The sequence below is a fragment of the Castor canadensis genome, chromosome X (genome assembly GCF_047511655.1).
Source record: "Castor canadensis chromosome X, mCasCan1.hap1v2, whole genome shotgun sequence".
Classification (NCBI taxonomy): Eukaryota; Metazoa; Chordata; class Mammalia; order Rodentia; family Castoridae; genus Castor; species Castor canadensis.
The window spans coordinates 73,521,900-73,535,203 of record NC_133405.1 but is presented as its reverse complement, the minus strand read 5'-3'; the positions used below and the strand labels follow the sequence as shown (position 1 = coordinate 73,535,203).

General features: G+C 33.1%; 1 protein-coding gene across 11 annotated transcripts in view; it reads right to left on the bottom strand.

Annotated features, from left to right (window-relative positions):
- Positions 1-575: 575 nt before the first annotated feature.
- Positions 576-13,304, bottom strand: part of LOC109675416 (charged multivesicular body protein 1B2-like) — a 40,986-nt gene continuing 28,257 nt past the window's right edge. For 9 of the 11 annotated variants that reach the window (XM_074064403.1, XM_074064398.1, XM_074064399.1 and 6 more), the window contains 3 exons: positions 12,803-12,846; positions 10,246-10,318; positions 7,366-9,810 (listed from right to left, as the gene is read on the bottom strand). In XM_074064403.1, coding sequence (XP_073920504.1) covers positions 9,766-9,810; positions 10,246-10,318; positions 12,803-12,846 — 162 coding nt within the window. In that variant the 3' untranslated portion in view covers positions 7,366-9,765. Of the gene's footprint in view, positions 1,597-7,365; positions 9,811-10,245; positions 10,319-12,802; positions 12,847-13,304 lie in introns of those variants that run through there. The other 2 variants (XR_012444655.1, XR_012444654.1) reach the window with 2 other exon arrangements.

Sequence of the window (13,304 nt, the reverse complement as noted above, 5' to 3'; positions counted from 1 at the left end):
AAACTATAAATTTATAGGTTTGTACAAGATGTTCAATGAACACCAATTAGAAGAAACATGAAGAAAACTAAATTATGCCGAAGCATATCTTAATCAAATTTCTAGAATAATAAGTGATAAACGGAAAATCTTAATATCAGCCACAGAACAAAAAAGATGGCAGCATTGTTCTCAGGAATAGTGAAAAGCAGGAACACAGTGGAGCAGCATGTTTAAAGTACAAAATGTAAAAAACAAAAAAGCCTTGTCAAACTATAATACCATAATACTAAGTGAAAATATTTTTCAAAAATGAAGATGTAATAATGACTTTTTTGATACAGAAAAAAATGGAAGACTACATTGCCAGCAGACCTATGCTACAAAAAAGGTTAAAGAAAGTACTTCAGGCAGAAGGAAAACAATACCCAGATGGAATTATGGATCTGTACAAAGAAATAAATAGCAATGATGTATGTATGTACATATTTATTTTTTGTTTAAATCTGTTTAAAAGTAATGGTGTCTTTAGAAAAATAATTAAAATATGTGCTACACAGAACATGTATGTAAAATGTATGACAAAATTATAAAGGCTGAGAAAGGAGGAAATGGAAGTTCTTATACTATGTATGAGGTGATATATATTTTAAGGTAACTTTGATAAATTATAGCTAATAAGCCAATAAAACAGTTAAGATGCCACAACAAAAATGCTCAATAAGCCGGCTGCTGACGGCTCATGCCTGTAGTCCTAGCTACTTGGAGGAAGAGATCAGGAGGATTGTAGTTCAAAGCTAGCCCAGGCAAATAGTTCCTGAGACCCTACCTGGAAAAAACCCAACACAAATCAGGGCTAGTGGAGTGGCTTAAGTAGTAGAGCACCTGCCTAGCAAGGGTGAGGCCCTGAGTTCAAACCCCACTACCACAAAAAAACAAACACAAACAAAAAAGCTTAATAAATCTAACTGAGTGCAGACAAAAATGAAAAGGGGACAATTAAGGGATGAGACTAATGAAAATATGTAAGAGTGTAGATTTAAGCCAAAATACCATTTATCACATTAAATAGAAATAGTCCAAATGCCCCAATTAAAGGCAAGAGATTCTCAGAGTGTACAAAGAAAATCAAGACCCACATACATGTTACCTAAAGAAGTTCACTGCAAATATAAACAAGTTAAAATATAAAGGGATGGAAATTGACATACAATAGTATAATCAAATTAAAACAAGTGATCAATATCATGTAAGCAATGTTAGGAAGACAAACATAAAAAGTGCTCTTTTCACAGTATTTCCTTATATATGTCAATAAGCAAATGGCATTTTGGATCCATATAGTAGTCAAAGTAAATAAAATTGTAACAATTTGGTTTCTGAAAGCAAATTAAGTCCTGATATGTTGTGGTGTGTGCTCTTATCACAACCAATTTCAAGCACGTTTAAATTGACCAGCCCACAAATTTAATGAAAATTTAAACAATAGGCCCTCATTACCAGTTATGGACAGTTTCAGCATACCATTGAATTCATGTGAGCATATAGTCGTCATATTCCTGCCAAGTGGCTCTTCTGAAGCGAACATGTTTAGACCAGTCATTTAGAATTCAAATCCTGAAAAATTAAAAGGATGCAGTAAGGATCCAGGGACTGTAAAGGGATGTGTTTTAACTTTGAAACAGGAGTTTTAGCAGCAGTCTATACTCTTTTTCCTCATTAAATTATTTACCTTTTTTGGCCTTAGTATATAATAAATCCTAATACTTGCTTCTCTAATCAATAAAAATCTGAGTGGACATTAACATTTCATCATGGAAACTATGTATGATGCAGATGAGAGGACAGGCCTTTGGAGGTGTTCAAAGTGATTCCACTTATTGAAGTCTTGAAAGAAGTTAGTCTAAATGTCCTGGATTTTATCAACTTCCAAGTCATATCCATTTGTCTCAGTCTTTTCTAACAGACTGGAACTAATGTGTAATACTGATGGAGGGCAAACTAAGGTTTCTCATGATGAATGTTAAAGGAAATTTTGATGATTGCTGAGTTCTCATATTTATTAATGCTATTGTAGTATGTGGGGCAGGGAGGGAAAGGGGGTGATGTAGGTGGATTTGGATTTTATTATTTAGGATTCATTAATAACACAAGGGGGTTTCATGTGACAATTCCATATATGCAAACACTTCCTTAACCCTCTCTCTCTTCTTTTTCTTTTAAAAACTATATTTAGTGGGTTTCTTTATGCTATATCCATATATATATACACACACACACACACAATTGAGTATTACTTAGCCATAAAGAAGAATGAAATCATGTCATATGGAGGAAAATGGATAGAACTGGACATCATCACATTGAGTGAAATAAGCCAAGCCTAAAAACCCCAAGTATTCTATATGTGGAATCTAGGTCTAAAATGATAAAAATAATAATGGGACTTGAATGCAAAAGGTTGATTGTTGTGGGGGGGGGGCATCAATAGGAAGAGGAAGGGAAATGGAGAGGGTACTAGGGTGTGAAGAGGGTTTTGTTCTTTTTAAATTATTAATGTCACGTATAAAATGAGGTAGTGACTATAAAAAGATAATGATGGGATTTCAGGCACCACACCTTAAAAATCAAGGAAATTGTTTCTCAAAAGCGGAACATTTAAATGACTGCACATAACACTATGGGTATAAAATTCATTTGTCCTAACTTGCAAGAGGTTGTCCTTAACTTTGGGACTGAATACACCATACTTCTCTCAGTCCACTCCTAACCTCCAAATAGTGAATTTTTAAAACTATAACGAATATTATCAGAAACAAAAGCTATCATGTTTTTCTGGAAGATAAATCAGGTGGCGGGGAGTGGGGGGTAAGTCCTGTTCAGAGTATGCATGTTTTCCATTCGGTGTGTTAGGGATTCAAGAGCAGTATGTACTAGCTGAGAGAGCCAAAAGTAAAGACTATTAGAAATATTCCACCTCACTCACTTCTCAGTTCAGAAAGAATCCTAAATTCCCAACTGACAATCTGTACTGAACACAGCCAGCAAGGGGCAATCTTTACTGGTCAAGTTAACTCTCTGGCCTCTAAAGTGAAACAATTCTGCTATTTAATGGTGCTTGGCAGCTCAGCCTTATTTTGCAGTTCAGGATATGAAGAACTGGGAGTAGTGGGGGAGGAAGGAAAACAGGGACAGTAAAAGATAACAGAATGTGAGATTATGGCAAAAGCCTAGGATCCAATATCAGTTATTCTCAAGCCTTTTGTCACTATTTTCTGGTGACCTTGAGCACATCTATTTTCCTTCTGAATTTCATTTGTATCATTATAAACAATGAAGGTATTGTACTGATTTTTAAAGGCCTTTCTAGTTTCAAGATTCCATGATTCTAAGGTTGCCTCCAATTCTTCAGGAGAATAAAAACACATAATCGCTGTTAGGCATATGATCTAGTTTAGTTTACAAAATGCTCTCCACTGATACAATGTGCTTTGATCCTAGCAGTAGCCTTCTACGATAGGCTTGAGTATGTTATTCTCCGTTGACAGATGAAGAAATTGAGGCTCAGAGACTAATACTTACTGATCATTTACTCTGTCAATGTATGAAGCATGTAACATGGATCATCTCCTTTGTTCTCATAATGACTCTTTGAGGAGTTTCATGGTAGGTAATATAATTATTTACACTTTACAGATGAAGACACTGAGACACAAAGAGAATCACTGATTTACCCATGGTCATCTAAGTAGCAAGTGCCTAAGTTTTAGAGATTTGCACCTAACAAATACGTCATATACTGTTTCTCTTTTAAGAACACAAATGAACTCTTGCCTACAGGAATAAGATGCAAGGATGGAAGAACACTCCAAATGAGGGAAAGCATAAACCTGCTTTGGACAGGCAGACTCTTAGCAACATTGTGAATATAGTTTATCTTTTTTGCCTTCGGACATGTCCATCTTTACCACGTTCCCAGTACCAATCAAGCAAGACTCATTCCTTAGGCTCTACTCTCTAAAGCTCAAGAAGATAGCAAAGCAGTTTCTAGGGCAAGGGTTCACAGTCCTCACTAGCTATATATGAATCTTTAAACAGCTTCACCTTAGAGAATTAGATTCAATTGGTATAACTGAAATTCAGTTTTGTAAGCTTTCAAATGTGACAATTTTAATGCTTAGTCAGGGTTCAGAACAAAAGTTATTCTCATTCTCACCTATTTGTTGAAAAAATGCGCAAACTCCAAAAATTCTGATGTAATTCATTTGGGGTGATATCTCAACTTTGGGATTTTTATAAGGTCCCAAATGATGTTAATTAATCCATTGTAGAAAATAATGGATCTAGTCAAAAGGCCTAAGATCTACTATAGGCTTCACCACTTACTCAAGCTAAGTAACATTGGGTAAATAACATTTGAGACAGTGTCTTCATCTTAAAAATAGAGAAAATACTAATCCCAACATTGTGGTGTTATCTGAAAATTAAATGAGATAAGCCTTGTAAGGGGTTAACATCTGGCATGTACTAAGTATAATGATAATCTGAGATTTAGGAAGTTATTAGATAAAAAGTATCAAACTAAGTCTTGCCAAAGCACTACTTCTCAAATTTTAGTAAGCATCAGAATCACTCGTAGGCTTGTTAACAGATTGTCTCTCTTCACCCATACTTTAGGTTCTAGTGGGAACAATACTGAGACAAGTTCTTGCTATGTAGCCCAGACTGATCTCAAATTTGTGAACCTCCTGCCTCAGCTTCCCAAGTGCTGGGATAACAAATGTGCTCCACTGGACCAATCTCAATAAAGTACATTTGTAACAAGTTCCTAGGTGATAATGATGCTGCTGGTTTAAGCAAGAAATATTGTTAACATGTTATTAGTTTTAAGTTTCAGGTTCCCCTCTAAAAGAGAACTGATATTTTAATACCCCTTCCATGATGTTACAATGGTAGAGCTTATGATTCTTTTAGAGTTTATGATTCTTCTGTTAATAGTGGGGAGATATTTTAAAGCAGGAAATATCCTTGTAGGAAGTTGAATGCCCTATTAATTTTAAAGTGAGTCCTCATCAGCGTCTCTAGGGTATTTCCAAGAGGCTGCTCTGAATGGGATTTAGTCAGAGTACAGGCAGTTTTAGGTTTTTATTTCTAACACTATTTAATGAGAGTTGCTCTTTTCCCTCCTTCACACTCTTCTCCAATTTGGAAAAAAAGCAAGGAAGTGGTGCACCTTCACCGAAGGGTTAAATTCAAACACACATTAAGATGGTTGGGATCTGATTATTTCCCACCAGAGTTGTGAGAATGAAGATGTTTTCCAATGTGGCTGGGGAAGTTATGACAAATGGACCAAAGCAGGCAGACTTGTGCCCATCCTGGACATATGCTAAGGTGATCACTTCTAGGAAGGCTTATTTCACAGGGGTAAATTTTCCTTTAACATTCCATTTGGATTTTTCTTGCTGGGGTTGGAAAGTTTTGAAGTGTCTGGCAGATAAAATAACCTGTGTGTTTTTGGTTAATACATATACTATTTATTAGATACTATCGGTACACTACTCATTTATTTGTAGCAAGACACTTTTGAGAACTTTGTAACTGATACTACAGTAAGGAAGCAATACATTTATGTAAAACAGTATCAATAGGTGAGATAGATTTCATTTTTGCAAATTCAGCTGAATCATTTTACCAATATATATTCTTGCTCTGGAGTGTTTTCTGGTGTGGAAAATGAGAAGCTTAAATATAAATACAATAAATTTTGCAACAAATTCATTCATTTGCTAATTTTTGGAAAACAACTGAGATTTCTAAGTTGGAGGAGGTCATGTTTTTCTGACAGCTCAAACTGAGGAAAAAAGAACAATCCTTGGCTAGAAACACTCTGCTAAACATCTGTTTGTTGGATGAACTACCTTTTCTGTCAAGACTTTATTAGTTTTCACTGTCTCAACAATAAAAATCAGCACACGATGTACTTGGATTAGCATTATGGATGAGGAAAATAATCAGGTACAGCATAGTGATGTGAGTACTAGATTTGAGGTGAGACATAATCTGTTATCAAATCCCAGGTCGCTCTTTAGTAGTTAAACGAATCTAGGCAGTCTATTTAAATTATCAGTCTGTTTCCCTTTCATAACAATAATCCATATGCTAAGGATTCTTTTGAGGATTAAATAAATCATAATATATCACAAAGTACCCTGAAAAGTTCCTAACACACAATAGATACTCAACAAATGTGAGGGATCTGAATCTCTCTGGTGTTCAGTCTCCTCTTCTATAAGATGTGAGATTGGGTGAAACTATATGTTCTCTATGTTTTCTGAGAAAAAAGATTCAAAGACTGATAAACATAATATTGCACTTTGAATTCTTTAAGGGGAGGTAGAAACCAGAAAAGAATGGAAGGAATGTACTGTATTACAGCACCTCACTTCAATTTATGCAACCAAAATACCTGGAAAAGATATGTAGAAAGGGAATATAAGGTAGAGAAAAGGGTGAGCAGACTATCCAAATTAGAAATCAATATTATACATAGGGCTAGAGTACACATGAATCACTGTATATCTGATATGGGCTTTTTCCTCTACAGTCTACACAAGAGACATTTTAGACATTGTCTTGAAGTTATCAAGTAGCCTCACTGAATCCATAGAAAACTGGGTTGAGTTTACTATTGGCAGCCTATCAATCATTGTCTTTACTTTGTCCATTGCAAGTTACTACCCCTTACCTTCTCTTCAGATAGTTGGAATACTCTTTCCTTACAACTTTATAAACTATAAAACACTCATCGCTTACCATAATTTACCTGTCCTGTCTCACATTCCTGTTTCCTCTCTGTAGCAATGATTAGTAATAAATTAACCATGTAAAATAATCCAGCCCATGTTTACTTAAAGTGATTCACAAGAAGCTTTTAGGCATCCAGACATATGAGCAGAGGGATAATTATTGTCAACCACATTGTCCAACCAATGAAGGTCCAGCAAAATGTTTTTTAGCATTTGAGCTTATGTGTTCAACTAAACTGTCAAAATAGGGAAAACATACATGAAATTTATAGGGAACTAAAATGGAAAGAACATGAAAGTGTTATTTTTTTCATGATAGTATAGTCTTGAATGTTTTATTTTTCAATTGTTGAAACAATTATTAAATTAGAAATATAAGTATATTAAATATGCAAGAGTTCAGATGCTATGGGGTTATTGGTTTAAGAATAAATTCTAAGAAAGGAATTTTATATTTCATAGATGAACCAAAAAAGTAACATTTTGTGTCTATCAATGTTTTTGAAAGGCAAATCTAATATGACTATTGTGATTCCAGACCAGAATCATGTGCATTTCAAGATTTAAATAAGTGGTATTCACAATTTATCAATTTTTATTCAAGTTAGAAGAACATATGCTACATAATTTCCACCAATGGAAACATAAATGTCTGTATTTCATAGATAATTTTATCTCCAGTGATCTCTTCTATAGTACCTCTAGGATGTTCCAAACAAACTTACCCTTTAAGTAGAAAGCACAAAACATCAATTATAAACAAAATGGAAAAATCTGACATTAAGGTCTTAATCTTATACTCAAGTAGAAAGAAATTTAAATAGGACTAATCCAAAATTAGCAAAAGAGTAATTTCTTCACTTAACAGTAAATATGGTCTTCATCCATCCACACTCTCATATATGGTAGAGAAATTTCATATATGATGAATGAATACAGTAAGCCTGCCTTATTTGTGAATTTATTATGTGCAGTTTTGACCAAGTATATACACAAAATAATAAATAAAGACAAATCAAAAGAAATTTCAAAAACAAAAAATTTAAATTTCTACATGCATTATACACAGTTCAGCTGATGTGGAGCAACTCTCAGTCACTCTTGCGTTATCATCATTCTTGGCTAAATAGTTGTGTTATCTGCTGAGTTCCCCTGCACTTAATTTTCTGGAAATATGCCTCCAAAAAACAAATGGTAACCTAAAAGCAAGGTAAAAGTTATAGTAATCCTCCCAATCCAAAAACAGCATGTATATAAGTGATAATGTGAACATTTTAGATTTAATGGAAGTTTACATATCTTTAGTGGAAATTGGGTGTTATTAATGGAAAAATGAATCAAGCATCTGCAGTACTGTACTGAACTCTATGAATCCTGAGCATTCAAGGTTTTTCCTAAATAGTGGTCTCCTTGGAACCATATACCCACAGATACCAAGGGTCTACTGTAATTAGGCAAAAAGTGTCTTTGTAATTGCACTTTGAATACTTTCATGAATTAAAATGGAGTGATTTTCTAAACAGATCTGTATTCCAATAAAGCTTCATGAAATACTGGAGTTCTTTCAAGGATCAGTTTTGCAGTTAAATAAGGAAAAACATCTAACCTGTCTAACCTGCATTAGTAGTATATTTGCTAAAATGTAACTTGGTCACTTGTTCACATTTGACACTACTATATCAGAAATTTGTAGGCACAAGCTAATTTGTTCATTTTAGTTGGGTAAAATACAGGTATTCCTGGTGGCAAGTAGTACAGCTGATCATCAAATGCTTTTCCCCAAGGATCTTGGTGTACCAGAGTCTATTCTTTACAACCTTATGACTTTGGTGCCTACCCTCCATGTTGTACTCTCAAATTCCATTGAGTTGGAAGTCATTTGCCTGACTGAGGAAAGCATTTTAACTTCTTTATTTCCATTTCATTTGTTCCAACTATTAAACAGTTATTGTTTTAAAAGAAAAGAATGAACACATTTAGCCAGGACTTATAATAGTTATAAACTGAGTTGGTTAATTTTGTTTTCCTTTTTTCTTATTTCATTGATTTAAGGTTAAAAACACATGCCAAGATTCTGGGAAGGCAATCAACAATGATAGGGAAAAATGTAAATGATATTAATATCACACTAGTCAACATCCTTAACAAGTACAGCAGAAGAATTGAATATAAATAGAATCATTAAAATGTGTTTTGAAAGTATGTACAGATAGATTTTCTGAGAGTTTTAACAATGATATTTAGCAAAGGGAAATTTTGAAACATAAACCTTAAGTTCTTTGATTTAATGTTACAGAATTTTTCTACTTGTATTGGAAACATTTTTAAGATTTAAGAAATTCAGGTAGTAATCAATAAATCACTGGGTGAAAATCTTAATGACTTAAATTTAAGAGTTGATTAACATAGATTAATGGTTAATTTTATTTCTGCTTAGATAATAAAATCAAACTTAAAACACATAAAATGGCACTGTCCATTGCATGACACTAAACAACATGGTTTGAGCTATATAAACATGTTAAGCATGCTTCCCTGTTTTTATTTTTATAAATCACATGTTACCACAGATAGAAATTGAAAACTACTTTAAATTAGAAAAAACTTTATTCTGTAAAAAGTATTTTACTCAGTAGTACTTTAGCACTGCATTTTTTAATCTAACATTTGAGGAAGTTGTTTAATATACATGAAACTAATGCTAGTTTTGTCAAATACACCTACAAAAATATGTCCCGCACACTTTTACACATAATATACCAAACTATAAGATCTGCTAATGTGGAAACTCCTGGAATTTCTTACTGTATTGGAAAGTATGGCAAGGAAAAATAAAATTAACAGATGCAAATAATTTTAAGCATTCTGGCATATACAGTGTTTTTAATGTAACTAGAGTGAAAATTACCTATATATATATACACACAAAGAATGTTTCAGAAGCAAGTGAAGGAAACAGAAGCACCAGTTCTTTATGTTATACTTGATCACGAAGACAAGTAAGACTCTGTGATAGTTCATCCTAGAGAAAGCAAATTTTATAAATCATCAACGTTGTGACAAATAGAAATAGAAATACCCCACATTTTGAATAAGATTTAAAATTCTGTTCAAAAATTTATCTAAACCATTAAGGGTTTAATTATTAAAACATTTTAAAAAGAACCAGAACTTAATAGAGCAGAAGCTATGAAGAGCAACAAAATCAATCTGTACATGAAATGTGCATGCAAATGGAAAATGCCCATGATTACAGAGCTAAGGGTTAATCACATTTTGCTAATTTATAATGATGTAATATTATAGTAGAAAATACTCTTTATAAAATAAAAATGTAAATATACATTTACTTATATATAAATATAAGTGCTTAGTTTATATAAAATATCTATTTCCTAAATTATTTATTTAAAAAGACATCAAGTGGATACCAATCAAAACAAAATCCAACCTTTACCTGCTCCATAGAAGCAACACTTGTGCCAACAGAACCTGTCTGACCTTGTGGTAGTTCCATATTGAGATCAAGGCTAAAAATTATATTTAAAAGTTAGCATAAATGAATGTTAATATAAATATTTTTAATAAGCAATATTATAGGTATTGCAAATTTGAATACTGCATCCTATATTTTACCTTTATTTAAATAAAAATAAAACAGGTTCTTAAATATGTAAAAACTTAAACATCTTCTGAATATTAGCCTTAGGATAAATAAATCTACTAATTTTACAGTATTGTTGTTGAGTACTAACAGTGATCCATGTGGATGATGTAATTTTATAGAGGAAAACTAATAAAAGACTGAGAAATTATCCATTTTTTTTAACAAAAGACCAAAATAATGATCATCTGATGTACTATATTTACTTGAGATCACTATGTCTCATTCATAGCAAAGGAAAATTAATATGGTGTAAAAAAGATTAAGCAGGCTAAATAAATGTAGCCTAAGGATCCATACCTAATATTTTGAATTAATTTCAATATCAATGTTAGGCTCCTGACTGTCCTTAGTAGGAATTAATCCTTGAATCCAACTACATAACTGAGGTTCAAAAAAGTTAGGTATGGTTGCCTAAGATTGCCCTAGTGATAAAAGAATGATTTTGAATGTAGGTCAGTTTGCTTCCCAGGTCCACGATTTCAGTCTCCATTTACTGTTCCTCTAGGATATAAGCTATCATTTCCACTGTCTAAAAACCAGTATATGCCACTCCAGTTTGAAAACACTATAAGGAATATAATAATCTTAACAATCATGAGATGCTGTTGACAGATTTTTGTTGGAAAGATAAAGATATACTATACTAAAATTTTGGTGTAAGAAATACAAAGGCAAACAGCAATTGGATACTTAAATATCCTTAAGGATGGGCATTAGTGGGTCTATTTGTTTTCTACATTAGTGGGTCTATCTATTTTCATTGCTCCAGGAACCACCTGACTTGTATCTCAATTTTGACCCCTCACCTTTACAAGGAACAACAGGAAATATCTGGAGACATGCTGTTACAACTGAGGAAAAGGATGCTTAATGGGTAGAGGCCTGGATGCTGCTAAACATCCTACAATACACAGGACAAGATTATTCAGCTGAACATGTTAACACTGATGTGGTTGAGAAATATTATCAAAAAGCTGCCTATTAATATTGATTTATCACTGAGGGGGTAAGGCTGCAGTATGGTCACATTTATTTTAGAAGACATCCTTGTATTTTCAAGCTCATTCATCTCATTTAGTCTTTTCTATTGACATATTAATCATACACAGTAATGGGTTTCATTTAGTCTTTAGGAGAAACAGAAACAAGTCCTTAGTCTCTTATTACTAAGAAGGAATCTTCTGACACTGTGTTGGTTTCTTTTATAATACTTAACAAAAGTCACCTTTCTTACTACCTCCCTGTATTGGAGTCTGGGCTACATCAGGGTACTAAGAAAGCAAAATAATGTATAACCTAACTTCCAGCCTTTCTCTCAGACACTGCAAAACTTATTTTAAATGTATTTATCTGGACTTCAATGTGCTAATGATACATTTGTGATCTGAAGAGTTGATAAACGTAACTGTTAATTCTAATCAGATTATCTTAGACACCAGTAATATTCATCAACTCTATTTCCTAGGTGTCCTTGAATCAATCTTCTCTTTCTAGAAGGAAAAACAGTATCTTATTTCAATCTGTTAATCTACTTTTGAAGATAAAGTTTAAAACATTAACATGACTCACTTTTAAACTTTATTTTAGGAAATATAGCTTTATTCTTTATTATATTATTTTGACCTAAATATTATGCCAGGGAATACGGATATAATGTGATATCTGTAGCACAGCTATCAAGGTTGTATCATTCCCACCAAACATGAAGGACTTGAAATAAACAGTCCATCTGAAGCATCATGTTTCTAATAACAGTACTATAAAGGGTATCAATTATTTTTATAAAAGTAAGTTAACGTGTGGAGCGTTGCTGTCTTTTGAGTCCGTTGGATATTTTGTACATATTGCTTGGTTTGCATGACTCAAACTGGACTTATACTCAATAACCTTTTTGGCAAGATCCTTTTTGAAAAAAACCCCACATATTTGATATATACCCTGCATACTGGGCATTGAGCCAATGTTTGAACAATCCTGTCTACCTTAATCATCTTCCCCTATTTCTTATTAGCATACACTAAATGAGTCTATCTGCAGAAATTTTAAAGAAAATATTAGTACGGTGTGGATACAGTCATTGTTAAGAACATGGCAAGGATTTGGATAACATTTAAAAGCCCTTGACTAGAGTCAAAAAACCTAATTCTGACCAATTGTGATAAAGACAAATATTTTTTATCTGCATTGCAGAACTCTTTTTTGTGGTGCTAGATACTGAACTCAGGGCCTCACACATGCTAGGTAAACACTATACCACTGAACCACAGGACCAGCCTTATGCTACAGAATTTTAGTACCTCTAGACAGTAAATGAAGATTATCCAAAGGTACCTGAATAATATCTTACCCAGCTTCATCTGCCATTTCTTGAAGTAGCATATCTACTTGGCTCTAGAACAAGAAAACAAGAATTTATATTTAGTAGCATTTGAGATTTTGGAGTGGTTTTTGGCTTTAAAAGGGGAATTAGAAATCATCATGTTAAGTGGAACAAGCCAGTCACACAAAGGAAAATATTTAATATTTTCTCTCATTTGTGGAAGTCAGGGAAAATCAAAACAAAGTATAAAACAAAACAACTAAGGTCACTGATAATAAAAGGGGTCCTACTAGGAGGTGAGAGGAAAAGGAAAAGGAGGGAGAGAAGAAGAGGGATAAGAAAAAGCAATAGAGGGGATTAATATAATCAAATTATACTATATGCATATATAGAAAAGTAATAATCAAACCTCCTTACCTTGTGCAATTTTATGTTAATAAATACATTTTAAAAAGTTGAAACTTACCTACAAAATTAGAAACACTTTTATTACCACAAGAGGGCGCTGGATTATTTCAGAATATGACTT